The 22,036-nt window shown below is 39.8% G+C and overlaps 1 protein-coding gene across 6 annotated transcripts in view; it reads left to right on the top strand.

The window, feature by feature from the left end:
- LOC128706573 (transmembrane protein 135) overlaps nucleotides 1-22,036 on the top strand; it is a 211,907-nt gene that overhangs the window by 11,595 nt on the left and 178,276 nt on the right. For 5 of the 6 annotated variants that reach the window (XM_070090476.1, XM_070090443.1, XM_070090458.1 and 2 more), the window contains exon 2: nucleotides 5,890-6,097. In XM_070090476.1, the coding sequence (XP_069946577.1) occupies nucleotides 5,957-6,097 (141 nt within the window). In that variant the 5' untranslated portion in view covers nucleotides 5,890-5,956. Of the gene's footprint in view, nucleotides 1-5,889; nucleotides 6,098-22,036 lie in introns of those variants that run through there. The other variant, XM_070090470.1, reaches the window with a different exon arrangement.

Below are 22,036 nucleotides of genomic sequence, written 5' to 3' on the forward strand. Positions count from 1 at the left end.
GTTTAGGAAAAACAATGTCCTCAAGGCTAATTTGAGTGTGCTGTGGAGGGCAAACAGTAAGGCATGGGTCACTAGGGACTTTTTCTATGACTGGTTACACCATGCATTTACCCCCACTGTGAAAAATTACCTCCTGGAAAATAAATTGGACCTTAAGTGCCTCCTGGTATTAGACAATGCTCCTGGTCATCCTTCAGACGTGGCAGAGCGACTTTCTGGGGACATGAGCTTCATTAAGGTCAAGTTTTTGCCTCTAATACCACTCTTCTCCTGCAGCCCAAGGACCAGCAGGTCATTGCAAACTTCAAAAAACTCTACACAAAAGCTATGTTTGAAAGGTGCTTTGTAGTGACCACAGAAACTCAATTGACTCTAAGGGAGTTTTGGAGAGATCACTTTAGCATCCTCAATTATGTAAACATTATAGGTAAGGCTTGGGAGGGAGTGACTAAGAGGACCTTGAACTCTGCTTGGAAGAAACTGTGGCCAGAATGTGTAGACAAAAGGGATTTTGAAGGATTTGAGGCTAACCCTGAGAATCCTATGCCACTTGTGGAATCCATTACAGCATTGGGGAAGTCCTTGGGGTTGGAGGTTAGTGGGGAGGATGTGGAAGAGTTGATGGAGGAGGACAAAGATGAACTAACCACTGATGAGCTGCAAGATCATCTTCAACAGCAAGAGGCCAGACCTGAGGAAACTGCTCCGGAGGAGGGGATAGAGAAATTGAGGAAGTTGCCTACTTCAAAGATTAAGGAAATGTGTGCAATGTGGCTTAAAGTGCAAACCTTTTTTGATGAAAATCACCCTGACACAGCTACTGCAAGCCGTGTTGGCAACCTGTACACTGACAATGTTGTGAAACACTTTAGGAATGTCATAAAGGAACGGGAGGTACAGGCCTCTATGGACAGATATGTTGTGCGACAGAGGTCCAGTGACTCTCAAGCTGGTCCTAGTGGCATTAACCCTTTGAGGGTTTTCGTCGTACTAGTACGTCTTACGCGTAGGGGTTTTTGACGTACTAGTACGCATAAATTCTAGCGGCCTCAAATCTCGCGCGAAAAGGCTGATAGGCCTAGGTGTGAGAGAATGGGTCTGCGTGGTCAGTGTGCGCGGTAGAAAAAAAATCTGGGACCCAGTGGTGCATTGTGGGAATGCCCTCTTAGTAAACAATGTCCACCATGCCTCGCGGTAAGAAGCTCCTCACTCCTCGGCGAATTGGGACACTTTTGTTCCCCAGTGACAGTTCTAATAGTGATGGAAGTGCCAGTGAAGATGAGTTTCGTGGTTTTAGTGAGGTTTTGACCGAAACTAATGACCATAATATCGGTAATAGTGAAGAAAACCCAGACGACCCTCAGCCTTCCACCTCTGGTGCTGGGCCCTCGTGTTCACGTTCAGTTGTTCCAGAACCCAAGAGGAAACTTCTATTTTCCCAAATCCCAGACTCAGATGAGAGCATGGGTGATGATAGTGATAGTGAATATGAACTACAAGCTCTTCAAACTAGTTCCAGTAGTGATAGTGAAGTGCAATATTCCCCAGTGAAGCGTCAGTATATACGACGATATATGCGCTCTGGAAGTGTGCCATATGTTATACCAAGGGGAAGGAGTGTATCTCGGAGTACATCCCGTGGCTGTACAACAGGAACAGACAGTGAAAATGACGAAGATACTGTTGCAATTGGGATGGAAAATGTGCGTGGTGGTAGTGGTGCCGGCGGTGAGGCACCAGCAGTGGGCCATGCTGCCACCCACGCTGCCAGCCACGCCGCTGCCTCAGCTGATCTAGAACAAAGGCCACCATCCCCCACTCCCCCACCACACCAGCCTCCACAACCACAACCTCCACAACCACAACCTCCACAACCACAACCACCTGTCATTGTCCAGTACCCACCAGCAGACCGCACCTGGGATTGGCAGGAAGCTGTCAATTTTGTTCCAAATCCCCACCAGTTTGATGGCAGCCAAAGTGGAATACGGCCATCTTGTGCACTTGGGAACAATGCCACTGAACTGGAATGTTTCGAGTTATTCTTTGACGAACCACTGATGAAAAGTATTGTCATGGAAAGCAACACATACTACGAGTACACCATGGCAAACACAATACTTTCACCAAAATCACGTCTACACCAATGGAAGGAGGCAACTGTGGCTGAGATGTATCTTTTCTTTGCCACAATAATGCTTATGCCACATGTGTATAAGCACAAAGTGAAATCATACTGGTCAACAGACCCCCTGATTGCAACACCAGGTTTCAGTGATATAATGCCAGTGAATCGATTTGTGCTAATGTTACGTATGCTTCACTTCTCAGATAAAACCAGGCCTGACAGAACTGACAGGTTATATAAGATTAGGAATGTGTTTGTGTATCTGAAACAGAAATTCAGTACTCATTTTTATCCCTTCAGGAAGCTTGTAATTGACGAGTCTTTGATTCTGTTCAAAGGAAGACTCTCTTTCAAGCAGTACATACCAAGCAAGAGGAAACGCTTTGGTATAAAGTTGTTTGTGCTTTGTGATTGTTACAGTGGTCTGGTATTGGATATTATTGTGTACACTGGAAGTTATACATTGCAAAATACCAGGAAGTTATTGGGCATCTCAGGTGATGTGGTTCGAACAATGATAGAACCATACCTTGGTAAGGGGCATATATTATATACAGATAACTGGTACACAAGCCCCTCACTCAGTGATTTTTTGCGAGTGAACATGACAGATGTGTGTGGCACAGTGCGTGCAAATCGAAAACATATGCCCAGGTTTGATGCTGGCACTCGCAGAGGTGAGGTGCAGGCGTTTGCTGCCAATGACATCATGGCATTTCGGTGGCATGACAAACGAGATGTCACACTGTTGTCATCAATTCACCCTAATGAAATGGCAGACAGTGGCAGGCAGCATAGAGAGAGAAATGAACCCATTCTAAAACCTGCAGCTGTGATTGATTACACCTTCAACATGCGTTCAGTGGACAAATGTGACATGCAGATTGGGTTTGCTGATTGTGTTCGCAAGAGTTATAAGTGGTACATCAAACTGTTTTTCCATCTTCTGGACATTTCCATGCTCAATGCTTATAATATGTATAAGATGAGCACCAGAAACAAACCACAGTACGGCGAATTCTGTTTGTCTGTCATCAGACAAATAGTATTCAAGTACCAAGGAAATGCACCTGCAATTGACCGCCCACCAAATTATCAACAACTACCTGCTCGTCTGAAGCATGGTGATCACTTCCTGGTAAAACTGCCTGCTACTGCTTTGAAGAAAAAGGCTCAGAAGAGGTGTTACGTCTGTTCACATACAAAAAAACGCCCACGACAACGCAGAGACACTCGTTTTGTGTGAGGAGTGCAAAACTCCACTGTGCATGACACCATGTTTCAAAGAGTTCCACAGGCTGCAGAACTTCTAGAAACATGTCCTGTGACTGTATATGTGTATATAAAATATAGAAAAATAGTAATAAATAACATTTCATATTGTTTGTTTGTGTAAATATTTTCTGTAAACAAAATAATGACAACAGTGTTTACGCCCTTATTGTGTAGTATTGAAAAAGAAATAACTTACAAAATACTGATCATGTTGGCCTCAGAGGCCATAAAAGTTACTCAGAAAAAGAAAAATTGAAAAAAAATTGAAAATAGTACATAAAAAAGTAAATAGAAAAATACCGGGTGACGGCAGTCGGCGATGTTACCATATGTTGTTCAATTTTGGCAAATTTCACACCTCCATATCTCGGTAAGTATTGACGTTAAAATTTTTTTGTTTAGCCTATAATGTTTAGAAAAAAATACTCTATTTTTTCATAAGAAAAAATAATTTTTTTTTTTTTTTGAAATTTGGCCGACCCTGAGAACGAGTTTCGGAGAGGGCCTGTCGACCCTCAAAGGGTTAACCCTTTGACTGTCGCAACCCCCAATCCTGAGGTGTCTCCTGGTGTCGCAAAATTTAAAAAAAAAAAAAAAATTATTTTTTCTTAGGAAATGATAGAGAATCTTTTCCCGATTGTAATGACACCAAAAAAACGAAATTTGATGGAAAACTGACGGAATTATGCTCTCACGAAGTTAGCGACCTCGGCGCTGTTTACAAATCGGCGATTTCGCCCACTTTGAGCCCTATTTTCGGCTAATTCCATTGTTCCAGTCGCCCAAACTCATAGCTATTTCTTTAGAACTCTATTTTGTCTATCGATTGAGTACAAGAAACTGCCCATTTACCGATTTCAACTACCTAATAATGTGGTCAGAAATTTGCAATTTGGCCAATTTCACAAAAACTAAAAAATATGACAATTTCAAAATAAGGTCCAGAATGAACAATGCAGACATTCCTGGCTCTAAAATAACATTTTCTTTTCTCATCAGTCATGTCTCCAGGCCCCTCTGATATTACTCTTGCTTTCTATTTTGAATTTTTATTCAAACAAAAAATAGAAGACTTACTATTATGCAGACTACTGCAATACTGTAATAATTGTATAAATAACATCAACCCATTCATGACTGCATATTAGAATGGCTAGTTGGACATTTATTGGACAATGGCATCATTTGTTTACTTTTGAACATTGGCAAAAATCAAACATTTCCCATACTTTGAGCTCCATTTCTAGGTTCTTTTTATAGTAAAATCAATCAAAATCACCTCTATTTCTATAATATGTTTTCCATTCTATCAAATGAGACCAAGAAAACGAGAATACAACCATAAATACTATATGTAAATAGACCACAAAGTCGGTATTTTAATTAAAAAAAACGGTCGGAGTTTTTTTTTTCTCATTATGCACTGCGTGCTCCAGGATTTTTTTTATATGGTGCACACTGCAGTCTTCAAGCTGGCACTGGACAAGCACCTAAAGTCAGTTCCTGATCAGCCGGGCTGTGGCTCGTACGTTGGTTTGCGTGCAGCCAGCAGCAACAGCCTGGTTGATCAGGGGCTGATCCACCAGGAGGCCTGGTCACAGACCGGGCCGCGGGGGCATTGACCCCCGAAACTCTCTCCAGGTAAACTGATCACCCAGACCCACTTTCTCACATGTGGGCCTACCAGCTTTCTACTGCTTGATTTGAAGCCGCTAGAATTTATGAGTATATATACGTCAAACACGGTACCTCGTAAGACGTATATATACGGCCGCGACAGTCAAAGGGTTAAAAGAAGAAGGGAAGTAACCCCGGAAAAGGACTTGACACCTCAAGTCCTAATGGAAGGGGATTCCCCTTCTAAACACTAACACCATCCACACTCTCCCCCCTCCCATCCCATCAATCATCACCAGATCTTCAATAAAGGTAAGTGTCATGTAATTGTACATGTCTTCTTCAGTTTGTGTGTATTAAGATTAATATTTCATGTGGTAAATATTTTTTTTCAATACTTTGGGGTGTCAGGAACGGATTAATTTGATTTCCATTATTTCTTATGGGGAAAATTAACTCGACTAACGATAATTTCGACTAACAATGAGCTCTCAGGAACGGATTAATATCGTTGGTCGAGGGTCCGCTGTATATCGCCGAGATTGCTAACTCCGTGGGAGCATAATTTCGTAAGTTTTCAATCAAATTTCATACTTTTGGTGTCATTAGCATCGGGAAAAGATTCTCTATTATTTTATAAGAATTTTTTTTTTTTTTTTCCAAAAAATTTTGCGACATAGAATGACAGTTTCAGAAATGGGCTTGCGACAGTCAAAGGGTTAAGAAGCACTGTACAATACTGTCCTTTGAGAAATTATATTAAATTAGGGATTTTTACATCAGTACTGTGCTGCATTGTCTTACTTTTCATCTCATTCTTAATACACTTGCCATGTGAAAGAATTAAGAAAAAATAACTTTTATTCCAGAGAAGCCAGAAAATATTAGGAAGGAATCAGCATTAATTCTAATGAAGAAAGAAGAATAGGGGGCATTATGGGAAGCTTAAGTAAGCTACTGCCATACACCTGTCATGAGTTAGGTCACCCCTGGAACCATTCCTGTTTCTCCTCAAGCGCAGAAGTTGGAATCATTGGATTTATTGAAAGTTGCAAGATATATGGAGTGGTATATCTGGTGAGTTTGTTATAGAATGTAAAAAGACCAGTTTTGGTTTCTTAACTATCCGAAGACTCTAGGATAATTTATAATAGCTGACTGTACTTGCTACAAAATGTTCACCTCAAACTTGATCGTTGACTCATTTTCTCAAATTTTTATTGTTATTGATGCATTTGCATCTATTTGCTAATTCTGATTCTCTTGCTGAACATGATTTGTCTTTAGATTTGTTATTTCTTTTTTTATAAATCTAGAATTTTGCATTTCATGAAAACTTAACAAACTTTTTAATTGTACCTATTCCTTCATTTGTTTGAGACACTCTCATTTATCATGTCTATCTTTATGCACTTCAGTAAAATGGCTGTCTTCCCATGAATTTGTTAATTTTGAAACACTGGCACAGTTTACGTGATACATATCTACTGTGTCTTTGTGATTGCTCTACTTATTTGCAGTTACAGGAGTAGATATATACACGTACCTTGTTTTTAGTGTTATCCTGTTCTAGTTAATGGTTAATCTGTTGTGAAGAGATATTTTCTAGTACAGGTTGGCCATAACTAATTCGACAATCAGTAGTCTGGTTCCATCAGTAATCCAGCACTAATATCGGCAAGAATAATTTCAAATTTCTGGGGTCCTCGCATCAACCTCTCGCTACTGTTTGGTGGCGCTACTTGCTACACAAGTCATTCCAATTTGTTTTTCTCCATTTATTGTTATAACCTGTTCACTTTTAGCCCTACCCATGGTTCCAAGAAATAAAAGAAATGCTTCTTATTGTGTAAAACACATACACTGTTCACTGTCCATAAAAGATATGAACATAAGAAAGAAGGAACACTGCAACAGGCCTACTGGCCTATGCGAGGCAGGTCCAGTTCCCTACCGACTTAAGCTCACTGACCTAGTGACCTTAAGCTCACTGACTGACCTCACTGACCTAGTGAGTTCAGACACGTTACTTAGGTCCAACTCACACCCACCCACACCGACTCAAGTATTTATCCAACCTATTTTTAAAACTACACAATGTCTTAGCTTCTATGACAGTACTTGGGAGTTTGTTCCACTCATCCACAACTCTATTACCAAACCAGTGCTATCCAATATCCTTCCTGAATCTGAATTTTTCCAATTTAAAACCATTTCTGTGAGTCCTGTCTATGTTAGATATTTTTAGCACACTATTTACGTTTCCTTTATTCTTGTTTTCCATTTATACACCTCAGTCATATCCCCCCCCCCCTAATTCTACGCCTTTCTAGAGAGTGCAGATTCAAGGCCCTCAGTCTATCCTCATAGGGAAGATTTCTGATACGTGGGATCAACTTTGTCATCCTCCTTTGTATGTTTTCCAGTGCATTTATATCCATTCTGTAATACAGTGACCAGACTTGTGCAGCATAATCTATATGAGGCCTAACCAAAGATATATAGAGTTGAAGAACAACCTGAGGACTTCTATTAAGAAGCCTTCAAGAGGAAACTAGACAAGTATCTTCACCAGGTGCCAGATCAACCAGGCTATGATGGATATGTGGGGCAGCGGGCCTCCCAGCAGCAACAGCCTGGTTGACCAGGCAAGCACCAAATGAGCCTGGCCCATGGCTGGGCTCAGAGAGTAGATATACTCTCGAAATTCTTCAAAGGTAAGGTAAGGTACTTCTTGCTATGAAGCCAGGGATTCTGTTCTTTATTGCAAACACTTGTGCTCTGTTCTCTTGTTTTCAGATTACTGCTAACCAGAACTCCTTATTTAGTTTATATGTGGCATGGTTATTTTCCTGTCCAACATTTAGAACTTTGCATTTGTCTATATTAAACTGTATCTGCCACTTCTCCGACCACTGCATCAGTGTATTCAAATCATCCTGGAGTGCTCTAATGTCCTCATTAGAATGAATTGGATGGCCTGTTTTGGTGTCGTCAGCAAATTTGCTCATGTCGCTATTTATTCCCTCATCTGTGTAGTTTATGTAGATTGTGAACAACAATGGGCCCAACACTGACCCCTGCAGAACACCGCTTGTGATGTGCCCCCATTGTGATTTCTCCCCATTTATGCAAACTCTTGGCTGCCTATTTGTCAACCATGCCTCTACCCAGGAAAAAATTTCTTCTATTCCGTGTGCTTTAAGTTTCCTCAATAGCCTCTGATGTGGAACTATATCAAAATCCTTACTGAAGTCCATATACATACAATATCATATTGATTACCATGATCTACCTCCTCAAACACCTTAGTGAAGAAAGTTAGTAAATTCGTAAGACAGGAACGCCCCTTTGTAAACCCATGCTGAGATTCATTAATCAATTTATGCCTTTCAAGATGGCTAAGAATTGCTTCGGCAATTTTTGATTCTGTAAATTTACCAACTATGCAAGTAAGTCTTACTGGTTTATAGTTCAAAGCTAAGGACCTGTCACCTGCCTTGTAAATAGGTATTACATTTCCCATTTTCCACTTGTCAGGCACTATGCCAGTTTGTAGTGATATATTGAAAAGATTAGCCAAAGTTATGCTAAGTTCCTCTTTACATTCCTTTAAAACCCTTGCAAACAGTTCATCAGGGCCTGGGGATTTGTTAGGTTTTAATTTCTCTATTTGTGTGAGGACCATGTCACTAGTTACCCTAATCGTGCATAGTTTGTTATTGTCCTGTTCTACATAATTTATTAACGCTGGCATTTTGCTAGTATCTTCCTGAGTATAAACTGAGAGGAAGTAGGTATTGAAAAGTTCACACATTTCTTTATCCCTGTAAGTAATCTGACCTGAGTTACTCTTAAGTGGGCCTATCTTGTCCCTAATCTTACTTCTGTATACCTGAAATAACCCTTTTGGGTTAGTCTTCGAATCCCTTGTGATTTTAGCCTCGTAATCCCTTTTTGCTTTTCTTATTCCTTTTTTTTATTTCTCTCTTTAATTGAATATATTGATTTCTTAACTGCACTTACCCTCTTTTGATATGCCTATATATACCTCTCTTTTGACCAGTGAGATGTTTTAACCCTTTTATGGTTTCTGACGTACTGGTACGGCTTACGCACCAGGATTTTTGACGTACTAGTATGCCTAAATTCTAGTGCCCTCAAATCTAGTGAGAGAAAGCTGGTAGGCCTACATATGAAAGAATGGGTCTATGTGGTCTGTGTGCACAGTATAAAAAAAATCCTGCAGCACACAGTGCGTAATGAGAAAAAAAAACTTCGACAATGTTTTTGGTTTAAAACAGTGACTTTGCACTGTACTTTTGTATGGTATTTATGATGGTATTCTAGTTTTCCTGGTCTCATTTTATAGAATGGAAGACATATTACAGAAATTGAGATGATTTTGATTGGTTTTACAATGAAAAGTACCTTGAAATTGAGCTCAAAGTAGCAGAAAGCTTCAATTTTTGTCATAGTTCAAAAGTAAACAAATCATGCTATGCATCCAATACACATCAACTGGTGAATCTAATATTCTTTCACAAGTGCGCTGATATTATTTATACCATTTCTACACTAATGCAGTAGTCTGCATAACAGTAAATTTTCTATTTTTTGTGAGAATAAAAATTCAAAGTGGAAAGCAAAAGAATGTAAGAGGGGCGTGGGGACATGACTAATGAACAGAGGAAATTTTATTTTAGTGCCAGGAATATCTTTCTTGTTTATTCTGGACCCTATTTGGAAATTGGCGTCTTTTGAAATTTGTGTGAAATTGGCAAAATTGCTAAATTCTGACCACTTTATTGGATAGTTGAAATCGGTAAATAGGTGGTTTCTTGTACTCATCCAATAGAAAAAATGGAGTTCTAGCGAAATTATGATTTTTGCCGACTAGTACAGTGGAATTGGCCGAAAATAGGGCTCAAAGTGGGCAAAATCGCCGATGCATAAACATCGTCAAGACCGCTAACTTCGTGAGAGCATAATTCTGTAAGTTTTCCATCAAATTTCATTCTTTTGGTGTCATTATGATCGGGAAAAGATTCTCTATCTTTTCATACGAAAAAATAATATTTTTTTTTTAAATTTTGGCAACCCTGAGAACAAGTCTGGGAGAGGGCCTGGCGACCCTGAAAGGGTTAATCTATTGTTTATCCATTTGGGATCATTTTTGTTAGATCTAATTTCTCTGCTTGGGACAAAAGTCATCTGGGCAGCCAGCACTGTGCTCTGAAATATGTCATATTGGCAACCAACTCTACCTACCTGACACAGTAAGGTCATCCCAATTTAGCTCACCCAGGTAATTTCTCATACCCATGAAATCGGCCAAGCGAAAATCTGAAACAGCGACTTGATTGCAGTTATATGGGTAATTCCATGGTATATTGAAACTATTACTAACCTCAAGATTATTAACTAGTGATTCTTTGTTGGCAAGAATGAAGTCAAGCAGATTGTTTCTTCTAGTTGGTTCTGTAACACACTGTTTTAAAATGCAGTCTTGAACCGTATCAAGAAAGTCAGTAGACTCAAGATTTCCTTTCACAGTGTTCCAATCAATTTGTCTAAAGTTAAAATCTCCTGATTGCTTCCCACAAACACCCATACCTCTATAATCTGTCAGTTTAAATTCCTAGATAAGTCATCCATGACCCCCTCAATCAAATTGGCTAATGCAACCACTCCAACTCCAGAGAGATGAACCCCATTCCCTTGCATACATATCATGCTTGCCATAGAATTTGTCCCAGTTATCAATGAATGGGATTTCAAGTTCCTTGCAGTACCTGTCTAGCCAGCAATTTATACCAGTTGCCCTAGACATCCATTCATTGCCCACTCCCCTTCTAGGCAAGATGCTACATATGATTGGGATCCCTCCTTTAGACCTGACAACTTCTATGGCTGACCTCTACTTATCCAGCAGGTCCTGTCTCCTGCCCTTCCTGATGTCATTTCCACCAGCACTAAGACAAAACGGGCTTGTTTCCTGTACCTAATGCAATATTGTCCATCCTGCTGACTATGTCACCAACACCAGCTCCTGGAGGCTCACCTTCTGTCTGGCCTTCCTATCTCTGTTGGTTGCCATGAGTTCAGCTCACTCAGATAAGCTGTGCCCAGTAAATTTTGGCCTACATATGAGAGAATAGGTCTTGTGTGGTAAGTGTGCACTATATAAAAAAAATCCTGCAGCATGCAGTGCATAATGAGAGAAAACTGTGACCATATACTACAGGTGTGTTTGGTGTAAAACATCAACTCTAGAGTGTATTTCCGTATTTTTTTACAGTTATATTCTCATTTCTTTGGTCTCATTTAATAGAATGGAAAATATACTACAGAAATAGGTATGATTTTGATTGGTTTGACAATGGAAAGTACCTTGAAATTGAGCTCAAAGCAGCGAAAATTTTCGATTTTTGCCAGTGTTCAAGAGTAAAAACAACATCACCATCCAATACGTGTCCAACTGGCCAATCTAATACGCATTCACGAATGGGTTGACATTATTTATACAAGTATTACAGTAATGCAGTAGTCTGCATAACAGTAAATCTAATATTTTTTGTGTTAATAAAAATTCTAAATGGAAAGCAACCGTAATATAAGAGGGGCCTGGAGATGTGACTAATGAACAGAGAAAATGTTATTTTAGTGCCAAGAATGTTTGCAAGGTTTATTCTGGACCCTGTTTTGAAATTGGCGTCTTTTGAAATTTGTGTGAAATTGGCCAAATTACTGATTTCTAACCACTTTATTGGGTAGTTGAAATGGGTAAATGTGCGGTTTCTTGTACTCAGTCGACAGAATAGAAGGAATACTAGCAAAATAGCTATGGGTTTGGTAGACAGGAACAATGGAATGGGCCAAAAATAGGGCATAAATTGGGCGTAATCACCAATACATAAATATCTCCGTTGGGTTAAGTGTATTCTAACCTAACCACACTGTAATCTGGCAAAATCACTTATCCGGTGCCCTGCAGGTCCTGATGATGCCAGATTAGTGATGGTCAACCTGTATCATATATTCACCTATATATTTTTTGGTACTTTTAAATTATGGTCACTTGCACTCCCTGTTGATGGTGCAACAAAGAATAAAATGTTCTGTATTTGGGTCGTTCCATATTAAGTGGATGAATTTTGAAAATCGTCCCCACCTGACCATCTCCAAGTTTTATAAAATTTTACATGAAGGTTGGCATGTATATCAAACTGACTTTGCAATAGTACTAATGCTATGGCCCTCAGAGTGAAGGCAGGTAAAAATTTGACTGATGGGCAGCACACAATTAACATGAAAATTGACACACACATAAGCTATTAACCCTTTGAGGGTTTTCGTCGTACTAGTACGTCTTACGCGTAGGGGTTTTTGACGTACTAGTACTCATAAATTCTAGCGGCCTCAAATCTAGTGGGAGAAAGCTGGTAGGCCTTCATATGAAAGAATGGGTCTATGTGGTCAGTGTGCACAGTCTAAAAAAAATCCTGCAGCACACAGTGCATAATGAGAAAAAAAAAACTTTGACCATTTTTTTTTAATAAATCAGCGACTTTGCAGTGTATTTTCGTATGGTATTTATTGTTGTATTCTAGTTTTCTTGGTCTCATTTTATAGAATGGAAGACATATTACAGAAATTGAGATGATTTTGACTGGTTTTACAAAGAAAGGTGCCTTGAAATTGATCTCAAAGTAGCAGAAATGTTCGATTTTTACCAAACTTCAAAAGTAAACAAATCGTGCCAAGCGTGCAGTACACGTCAACTGGTGAGTCTAATATTCTTTCACAAGTGCACCAATAATATTTATACCATTTTTTACACTAATGCATTAGTCTGCATAACAGTAAATCTTATATTTTTTGTGAAAATAAAAATTCAAAGTGGAAAGCAAAAGAATATAAGAGGGGCCTTGAGACGTGACTAATGACCAGAGGAAATGTCATTTTAGTGCCAGGAATGTCTTTCTTGTTTATTCTGGACCCTATTCGGAAATTGGCATCTTTTGAAATTCGTGTGAAATTGGCAAAATTGCTAAATTCTGACCACTGTACTGGATAGTTGAATTTCATAAATGAGTGGTTTCTTGCCCCCATTCGATAGAAAAAATGGAGTTCTAGCGAAATATTCATGTTTTTTGTCGACTAGTACAGTGAAATTGGCCGAAAATGGGGCTCAAAGTGGGCAAAATCGCCGATGCGTAAACATCGCCGAGACCGCTAACTTTGCGAGAGCATAATTCCGTAAGTTTTCTATCAAATTTCAAACTTTTGGTGTCTTTATGATCGGGAAAAGATTCTCTCTCTTTCCATAAGAGAAAATAATTTTTTTTTTTAATAAATTTGGCTTACCCTGAGAACGAGTTTTGGAGAGGGCCTGTCGACCCTCAAAGGGTTAAATGTCTGCAGTCTGCATGTCTGGGTGGTGACGTGTACTTAGCTCCGTGAAGACCTGTTTGTGTGCTCTCTGTGAATCTGAACCAGGATGCCCTCTCTTGAGCAACTTTACCAGCAGCTGAGAGAAGAGCTCAGAGTTGCTAAGATGGAGATACGACGATTAACGGAGGAGAACAAGAGGATTCGTAGTAATCCTTCTGTTGTGAGTCCTCAGGTTAAGAGGGGAGCTTGGTCAGTGGCCGGGCAACATGGAACCAAGCTGAAGATCAAGAAAACGGTTGGAGAGGCAGAAACAACGAGAAACCAGAAGACTACCGTGGAAACTTCCAACCCATTCTCGGTGCTACCTGACGAATGTGAGTGTTCTACTGGGAATGCCACAACGAGCACCAAAGAAGCATTGGCAGGCGTGAGTAAGACACCCCTAGAAACCCCAACGAAGACCATCGAGAACGTCTTGACGAATTCTACAAGTGGTGAAATGCTACCTGGCGAATGTGAGTCGACTACTCGGACCATCACGACGGACGACGCCAAGGAAGGTAAAAACGTTGTTGTTGGGGATAGCCAGATTAGGTACATGGATAGGGCATTCTGCTTGAAGGATAGGAGTAGGAGGCAGAGAGTGTGTTTTCCTGGGGCTGGGATGAAGGATATTGTTAGCCGTCTGGATGACATCATGAGAGGTAATGGGAGCAATCCTATTATCTGTCTCAGTGCTGGAGACAACGATGTTGGCAGACGTAGGAGTGAGGACCTGATTAGCAGGTATAGGTCAGCAATAGAGATAATTAGGAGGAAGGGTGGGAAACCTGTCATATGTGGCATTTTGCCAAGGAGAGGAGTTGGAAATGAATGGTTGTCCAGAGCAGTTGGTGTCAATTGCTGGCTGGACAAATACTGTAAGGAAAATGCGGTAACATTCATTGACAACTGGGACCTCTTCTATGGCAGAAATGACATGTATGCCAGGGATGGGGTTCACTTATCTAGGTGTGGGGTGGGAGCACTGGCCAATGCAGTGGAGGGAGCTGTTAGGTCTTTAAACTAGAAATAGTTAGTGGTATGGGTTTTGGCGGGAAAACTGTGAAGTCGCAGGGTAGTAATATGAGTACTAGGAGAACTAGTAATAGGCAAAATGAGGTGGATATTGGAAAGCCAGTGGCACTAATTGACAAGGACAGTAATAGGTTTAGTGGAATAACAGAAAGGAGCAGGAAGGGTAAAGAGAGAGGAGGGTCTTTAAATATTTATTACACAAATAGTCGCAGTGCTAGGAATAAGATGGACGAGTTGAGACTAGTTGCTAGTCCAGGTAACAGATGTATTTGCCATTACTGAGACGTGGTTTAATTCAAAAGGTCGGGACATGCCTGCAGAATGTCACATTCAGGGTTTTAAATTGTTCCAAGTAGATAGAAGTATCGGGAAGGGGGGTGGGGTGGCATTGTATGTCCGAGATCGCTTGAACTGTTGCATAAAAACGGGTATTAAGTCCGAAGTAACACATACAGAGTCTGTTTGGATAGAATTTTCAGAGGGGCATGAAAAATTAATTTTAGGTGTGATATACCGTCCCCCAAATTTAGATAGGGACCAGGGGAGACTACTATGGGAGGAAATTGTTAGGGCCACAAGGCACGATAATGTAGTAATTCTAGGAAACTTTAACTTTAGTCATATTGATTGGAATTTCTTGACTGGGAATTTAGAATCATACGACTTCTTAGAAGTAGTTCAGCATTGTTTTTTGAAGCAGTTTGTAACAGAACCTACAAGGGGTAATAACCTGCTTGACTTAGTTCTGGCAAACAATGAATCCCTTGTTAATAATTCAGAAGTTTCAGAGGAACTGGGTGCTAGCGACCACAAATCAATTACATTTAGAATTGAATGGAAGTATGATTGTAGGGATAACTCAGTAACAGTCCCAGATTTTCGCTTAGCAGATTACGATGGGCTTAGAGAACACTTATCATCTGTTAACTGGGGTAACGAAGAGAGCTATCAATATGACAGTTTTCTGAACACAATACATGCTGCTCAAAGAACGTTTATCCCTTATAAGGAAATTAGATCAAATAGAAATGACCCAAAATGGATGAATAATAGGCTGAAATATCTACTAGAGCATAAGAAAGGAATTTATAGGCGTATCAAAAGAGGCAAGGGTCATCTTATGAATCAGTATATTGACATTAAGAGGGACATTAACCCTTTGAGGGTTTTGGTCGTACTAGTACGTCTTACGCATAGGGGTTTTTGACGTACTAGTACGCATAAATTCTAGCGGCCTCAAATCTAGTGGGAGAAAGCTGGTAGGCCTTCATATGAAAGAATGGGTCTATGTGGTCAGTGTGCACAGTCTAAAAAAAATCCTACAGCACACAGTGCATAATGAGAAAAAAAAAACTTTGACCATTTTTTTGGAATAAATCAGCGACTTTGCAGTGTATTTTCGTATGGTATTTATTGTTGTATTCTAGTTTTCTTGGTCTCATTTTATAGAATGGAAGACTTATTACAGAAATCGAGATGATTTTGACTGGTTTTACAATGAAAGGTGCCTTGAAATTGAGCTCAAAGTAGCAGAAATGTTCGATTTTTACCAAACTTCAAAAGTAAACAAATCATGCCAAGCGTGCAATACACGTCAACTGGTGAGTCTAATATTCTTTCACAAGTGCACCAATAATATTTATACCATTTTTTACACTAATGCAGTAGTCTGCATAACAGTAAATCTTATATTTTTTGTGAGAATAAAAATTCAAAGTGGAAAGCAAAAGAATATAAGAGGGGCCTTGAGACGTGACTAATGACTAGAGGAAATGTCATTTTAGTGCCAGGAATGTCTTTCTTGTTTATTCTGGACCCTATTCGGAAATTGGCATCTTTTGAAATTTGTGTGAAATTGGCAAAATTGCTAAATTCTGACCACTGTACTGGATAGTTGAATTTCATAAATGGGTGGTTTCTTGCACCCATTCGATAGAAAAAATGGAGTTCTAGCGAAATATTCATGTTTTTTGTCGACTAGTACAGTGAAATTGGCCGAAAATGGGGCTCAAAGTGGGCAAAATCGCCGATGCATAAACATCGCCGAGACCGCTAACTTTGCGAGAGCATAATTCCGTAAGTTTTCTATCAAATTTCAAACTTTTGGTGTCTTTATGATCGGGAAAAGATTCTCTATCTTTTCATAAGAGAAAATAATTTTTTTTTTTTTTTTAAATTTGGCCGACCCTGAGAACGAGTTTCGGAGAGGGCCTGTCAACCCTCAAAGCGTTAAAAAGGGGATAAGAAAAGCTAAAAGGGACTAAGAAATTAAAGTTGCTAGGGATTCTAAAACTAACCCAAAAAGTTTTTTCCAGGTCTATAGAACAAAAGTCAGAGATAAGATAGGTCCTCTTAAAAATAACTATGGGCATCTTACTGACAAAGAGAATGAAATGTGCTCGATTTTAAATAATTATTTTCTCTCGGTTTTTACACGGAAAGACACTAATAATATTCCGGTAATTAATTTTTATAGTGGATCAGAAGAAGATAAATTATGTAACATCACAGTCACTAGTGAAATGGTTGTGAAGCAGATAGACCGACTGAAGCAAAATAAGTCACCGGGTCCTGATGAGGTTTTTTCAAGGGTTCTAAAGGAATGCAAAATGGAAGTCTGTGAACCATTAACTAATATTTTTAATTTATCTCTTCAAACAGGTGTAGTGTCTGATATGTGGAAGATGGCTAATGTAATTCCTATTTTTAAAATGGGGGACAAGTCGTTACCGTCAAATTACCGCCCAATAAGCCTGACCTCAATTGTAGGCAAATTACTAGAGTCAATTATAGCTCAGATTATAAGAAGCCATCTCGATAAGCATAGCTTGATTAATGATACTCAGCATGGATTCACAAGAGGCCGGTCTTGTCTAACTAATTTATTAACTTTCTTCAGTAAAGCTTTTGAGGCTGTTGACCACGATAAAGAATTTGATATTATTTACTTAGATTTTAGTAAGGCATTTGATAGAGTTCCGCACCAAAGACTGTTGAAGAAAGTAGCAGCTCATGGCATTGGGGGAAGGGTGCTCTCGTGGATCGAATCATGGCTCACAGACAGGAAGCAGTGTGTGTCAATAAATGGGGTTAAATCCGAGTGGGGATCAGTAACAGGTGGCGTTCCACAGGGATCAGTCTTGGGCCCGTTGTTGTTTATAATATATATCAATGATCTTGATGAGGGAATTACTAGTGATATGAGCAAATTCGCCGATGACACGAAGATAGGTAGGATAATTTATTCAAACGTAGATGTTAGGGAACTTCAGGAGGATTTAGACAAACTCTACTCTTGGTCAGAAAAGTGGCAGATGCAGTTCAATGTAGATAAATGCAAGGTTCTGAAGCTCGGGAGTGTCCATAACCCTAGCACTTATAAGTTAAATAATGTAGAACTTAGCCATACAGATTGCAAAAAGGACTTGGGGGTTATGGTAAGCAGCAACCTTAAACCAAGACAGCAATGCCTAAGCGTACGTAATAAGGCAAATAGATTACTGGGATTTATATCAAGAAGTGTAAGCAACAGAAGTCCAGAGGTCATACTGCAGCTTTATACATCATTAGTAAGGCCTCACCTAGATTATGCAGCTCAATTCTGGTCTCCATATTACAGAATGGACATAAATTCGTTAGAAAACATTCAGCGTAGGATGACTAAATTAATACATAGCATTAGAAATCTTCCTTATGAAGAAAGATTGAAGACTCTTAAGTTACATTCACTTGTTAGACGAAGAATGAGGGGAGACCTGATCGAAGTGTATAAGTGGAAGATAGGTATTAATAAAGGGGATATTAACAAGGTCTTGAGGATATCTCTCCAAGAGAGAACCCACAGTAATGGATTTAAATTAGATAAGTTTAGATTTAGAAAGGACATAGGAAAGTATTGGTTTGGAAATAGGGTAGTTGATGAGTGGAACAGTCTACCTAGTTGGGTTATTGAGGCTAGGACTTTGGGTAGTTTCAAATTTAGGTTGGATAAGTACATGAGTGGGAGGGGTTGGATTTGAGTGGGACTTGCACATCAGAGCTTATTTCTTGGGTAGCATTGAAAATTGGGTTGGTCAAATGTTTGTTAGTGGGATGAATTGTAAAGGACCTGCCTAGTATGGGCCAACAGGCCTGCTGCAGTGTTCCTCCTTTCTTATGTTCTTAAATTCACTTTAACCCTTTGACTGTCGCGGCCGTATATATACGTTTGCGAGGTACCGTGTTTGACGTATATATACTCATAAATTCTAGCGGCTTCAAATCAGGCAGGAGAAAGCTAGTAGGCCCACATGTGAGAGAATGGGTCTGTGTGGTCAGTGTGCACCACATAAAAAAAATCCTGGAGCACGCAGTGCATAATGAGAAAAAAAAAACTCCGACCGTTTTTTTTAATTAAAATGCCGACTTTGTGGTCTATTTTCGTATAGTATTTGTGGTTGTATTCTCGTTTTCTTGGTCTCATTTGATAGAATGGAAACTATATTATAGAAATGGAGGTGATTTTGATTAATTTTACTATAAAAAAAACCTGGAAATGGAGCACAAAGTACAGGAAATGTTTGATTTTTGCCGATGTTCAAAAGTGAACAAATGATGTCATTGTCCAATAAATGTCCAAATAGCCATTCTAATACGCAGTCATGAATGGGTTGATGTAATTTTTACAATTATTACAGTATTGCAGTAGTCTGCATAACAGTAAATCTTCTATTTTTTGTTTGAATAAAATTTCAAAATAAAAAGCAAGAGTAATATCACAGGGACCTGGAGACATGACTGATGAACAAAGAAAATGTTATTTTAGAGCCAGGAATGTCTGCATTGTTCATTCTGGACCTTATTTTGAAATTGTCGTATTTTTTAATTTTCGTGAAATTGGCCAAATTGCAAATTTCTGACCATGTTATTGGGTAGTTGAAATCGGTAAATGGGCAGTTTCTTGTACTCAATCGATAGAAAAAATAGAGTTCTGAAGAAATAGTTATGAGTTTGGTTGACTGGAATAACGGAATTAGCCGAAAATAGGGCTCAAAGTGGGCGAAATTGCCGATTTTTAAATATCGCCGAAGTCGCTAACTTCGCGAGAGCGTAATTCCGTCAGTTTTCCATCAAATTTCGTTTTTTTGGTGTCTTTACAATCGGGAAAAGATTCTCTATCATTTCATAAGAAAAAATAATTTTTTTTTTTTTCGAATATTTTGCGACACCAGAAGCAACTTCAGGATTTGGCCCTTCGACAGTCAAAGGGTTAAACCAGCAAATATTAGAGCCTACAAGACTAGAAAATACACTGGACCTCATCTTCACTAACAACGATGAACTGATACGTAATATAACTGTATCAAAGACAATACACTCAGATCACAAGATTGAGGTACAGACATGTATGTACAGGACTCCTAACCAGCAAAATGTGATCAGTCATAAGGGTGCCTTCACAAAATTCAGCTTCAGTAACAAAAACATACACTGGGAACAAGTCAACCATGTCCTAAATGAAACAAGCTAGGAAGATATCCTAAATAACATGGATCTGAACCAATGCCTAGAAAAAATTAAATCTGTGGCTCTTGAGGTCTGCTCACTGCACATTCCATTAAGAAAAAAGTAAGAGATGTAAACTAAGAGAGAAAGACAGACAGAGAGACAGACTGCCTGACTGGCTGACTGACTGCCTGACTGACTGACTGCCTGACTGACTGACTGACTGCCTGACTGCCTGACTGACTGACTGCCTGACTGACTGACTGACTGCCTGCCTGACTGACTGACTGCCTGCCTGACTGCCTGCCTGACTGCCTGCCTGACTGACTGACTGTCTGCCTGCCTGACTGCCTGCCTGACTGCCTGCCTGACTGCCTGCCTGACTGCCTGCCTGCCTGACTGCCTGCCTGACTGCCTGCCTGACTGCCTGCCTGCCTGCCTGCCTGCCTGACTGACTGCATAACTGACTGCATGACTGCCTGACTGACCGACTGACTGACCGACTGACCGACCGACCGACCGACCGACCGAACTCACTCACTCACTCACTCTTCCTATACAGAACTGCTGAGAGGGGCCAATATGTCTGAAATACAAAGGGAGGCACTGGTCAGAGAAATGGTAGATATTGAACTTAAGCTGAATGAATCTTACAGGAGACAAGAATCTTAGGAAGAAGTAAAAGCCATAAAAGAAATTGAGAAAAACAAACAAACTTATTCTCTAATGCTAAATCTAAGGGTAAAATAACATCCAGTATTGTGCCCCTGCTTAGAAGAGATGGGACCTCACAGACGACAGCAAAGAAATGAGTAAGATACTAAAGTCCCAATACGACTCAGTGTTCAGCGAGCCTTTACCCAGACTAAGGGCCGACACTCTAAATGAATTCTTTATGAACGAGACCCAAAATTTGGTGATCTCAAAAATCTCTGATATTATCCTAACACCACAAGACTTTGAAAAGGCAATAAATGACATGACCATGCACTCTGCCCCAGGCCCAGACTTGTGGAACTCTGTGTTCATCAAAAACTGTAAGAAGCCCCTGTCACATGCCTTCAGCATTCTATAGAGAGGGAGCATGGACATGGGTCATCCCATACTCACTTAAAACACCAGACATAGCCTCACTCTTCAAAAGTGGCAGTAAAGCAATTGCAAAGAACAACAGACTGATTGTACTAACATCCCATATCATAAAAATTTTTGAAAGGGTTCTAAGAAGCAAGATCACCAATCACCTAGATACCCATCAATTACAAAACACAGGGCAACACGGGTTTAGGGCAGGTTGCTCCTGCCTGTCCCAGCTTCTGGACCACTATGACAAGGTCCTGGATGCTATAGAGGATAAAGAAAATGCAGATGTAGTATACACAGACTTTGCAAGAGCCTTCGACAGGTGTGACCACAGTGTAATAGCGCACAAAATGCATGATAAAGGAATAACAGGAAAGTTGGTAGATGGAGCTATAACTTCCTAACAAACAGAACACAAGAGTAATAGTAAACAGTAGAGTTTGAGGCAGCTACAGTGAAAAGCTTTGTTCCACAAGGCACAGTATTCACTCCTGTCCTATTCCTCATCCTCATATTTGCCATAGCTCCGTGTCTTCCTTTTTGGATGACACCTGAATTGCCATGACAATGACCTCCATCGAAGACACCACAAGACTTCAAGCAGACATCAACCAAATCTTCAAGTGGGCCATGCAAAACAATATGAACTTTAATGAAGAGAAATTTCAACTACTCAGATATGGAAAACTTGAGGAAATTAACCCTCTGACTGTTTTGGTTGTATATATACGTCTTATGAGCCACCGTGTTTGACGTATACGTATATACTCAAAAATTCTAGCGGTTTCAGATCAAGCAGGAGAAAACTGGTAGGCTCACATGTGAGAGAATGGGTCTGTGTGGTCAGTGTGCACCATATAAAAAAATCCTGCAGCACGCAGTGGATAATGAAAAAAAAAAAAACTCCGACCATGTTTTTGGATTAAAACGCTGAATTTGTGGTGTATTTTCGTATAGTATTTATGGTTGTATTCT

Source organism: Cherax quadricarinatus, chromosome 3 (assembly GCF_038502225.1).
Source record: "Cherax quadricarinatus isolate ZL_2023a chromosome 3, ASM3850222v1, whole genome shotgun sequence".
Taxonomy (NCBI): domain Eukaryota; kingdom Metazoa; phylum Arthropoda; class Malacostraca; order Decapoda; family Parastacidae; genus Cherax; species Cherax quadricarinatus.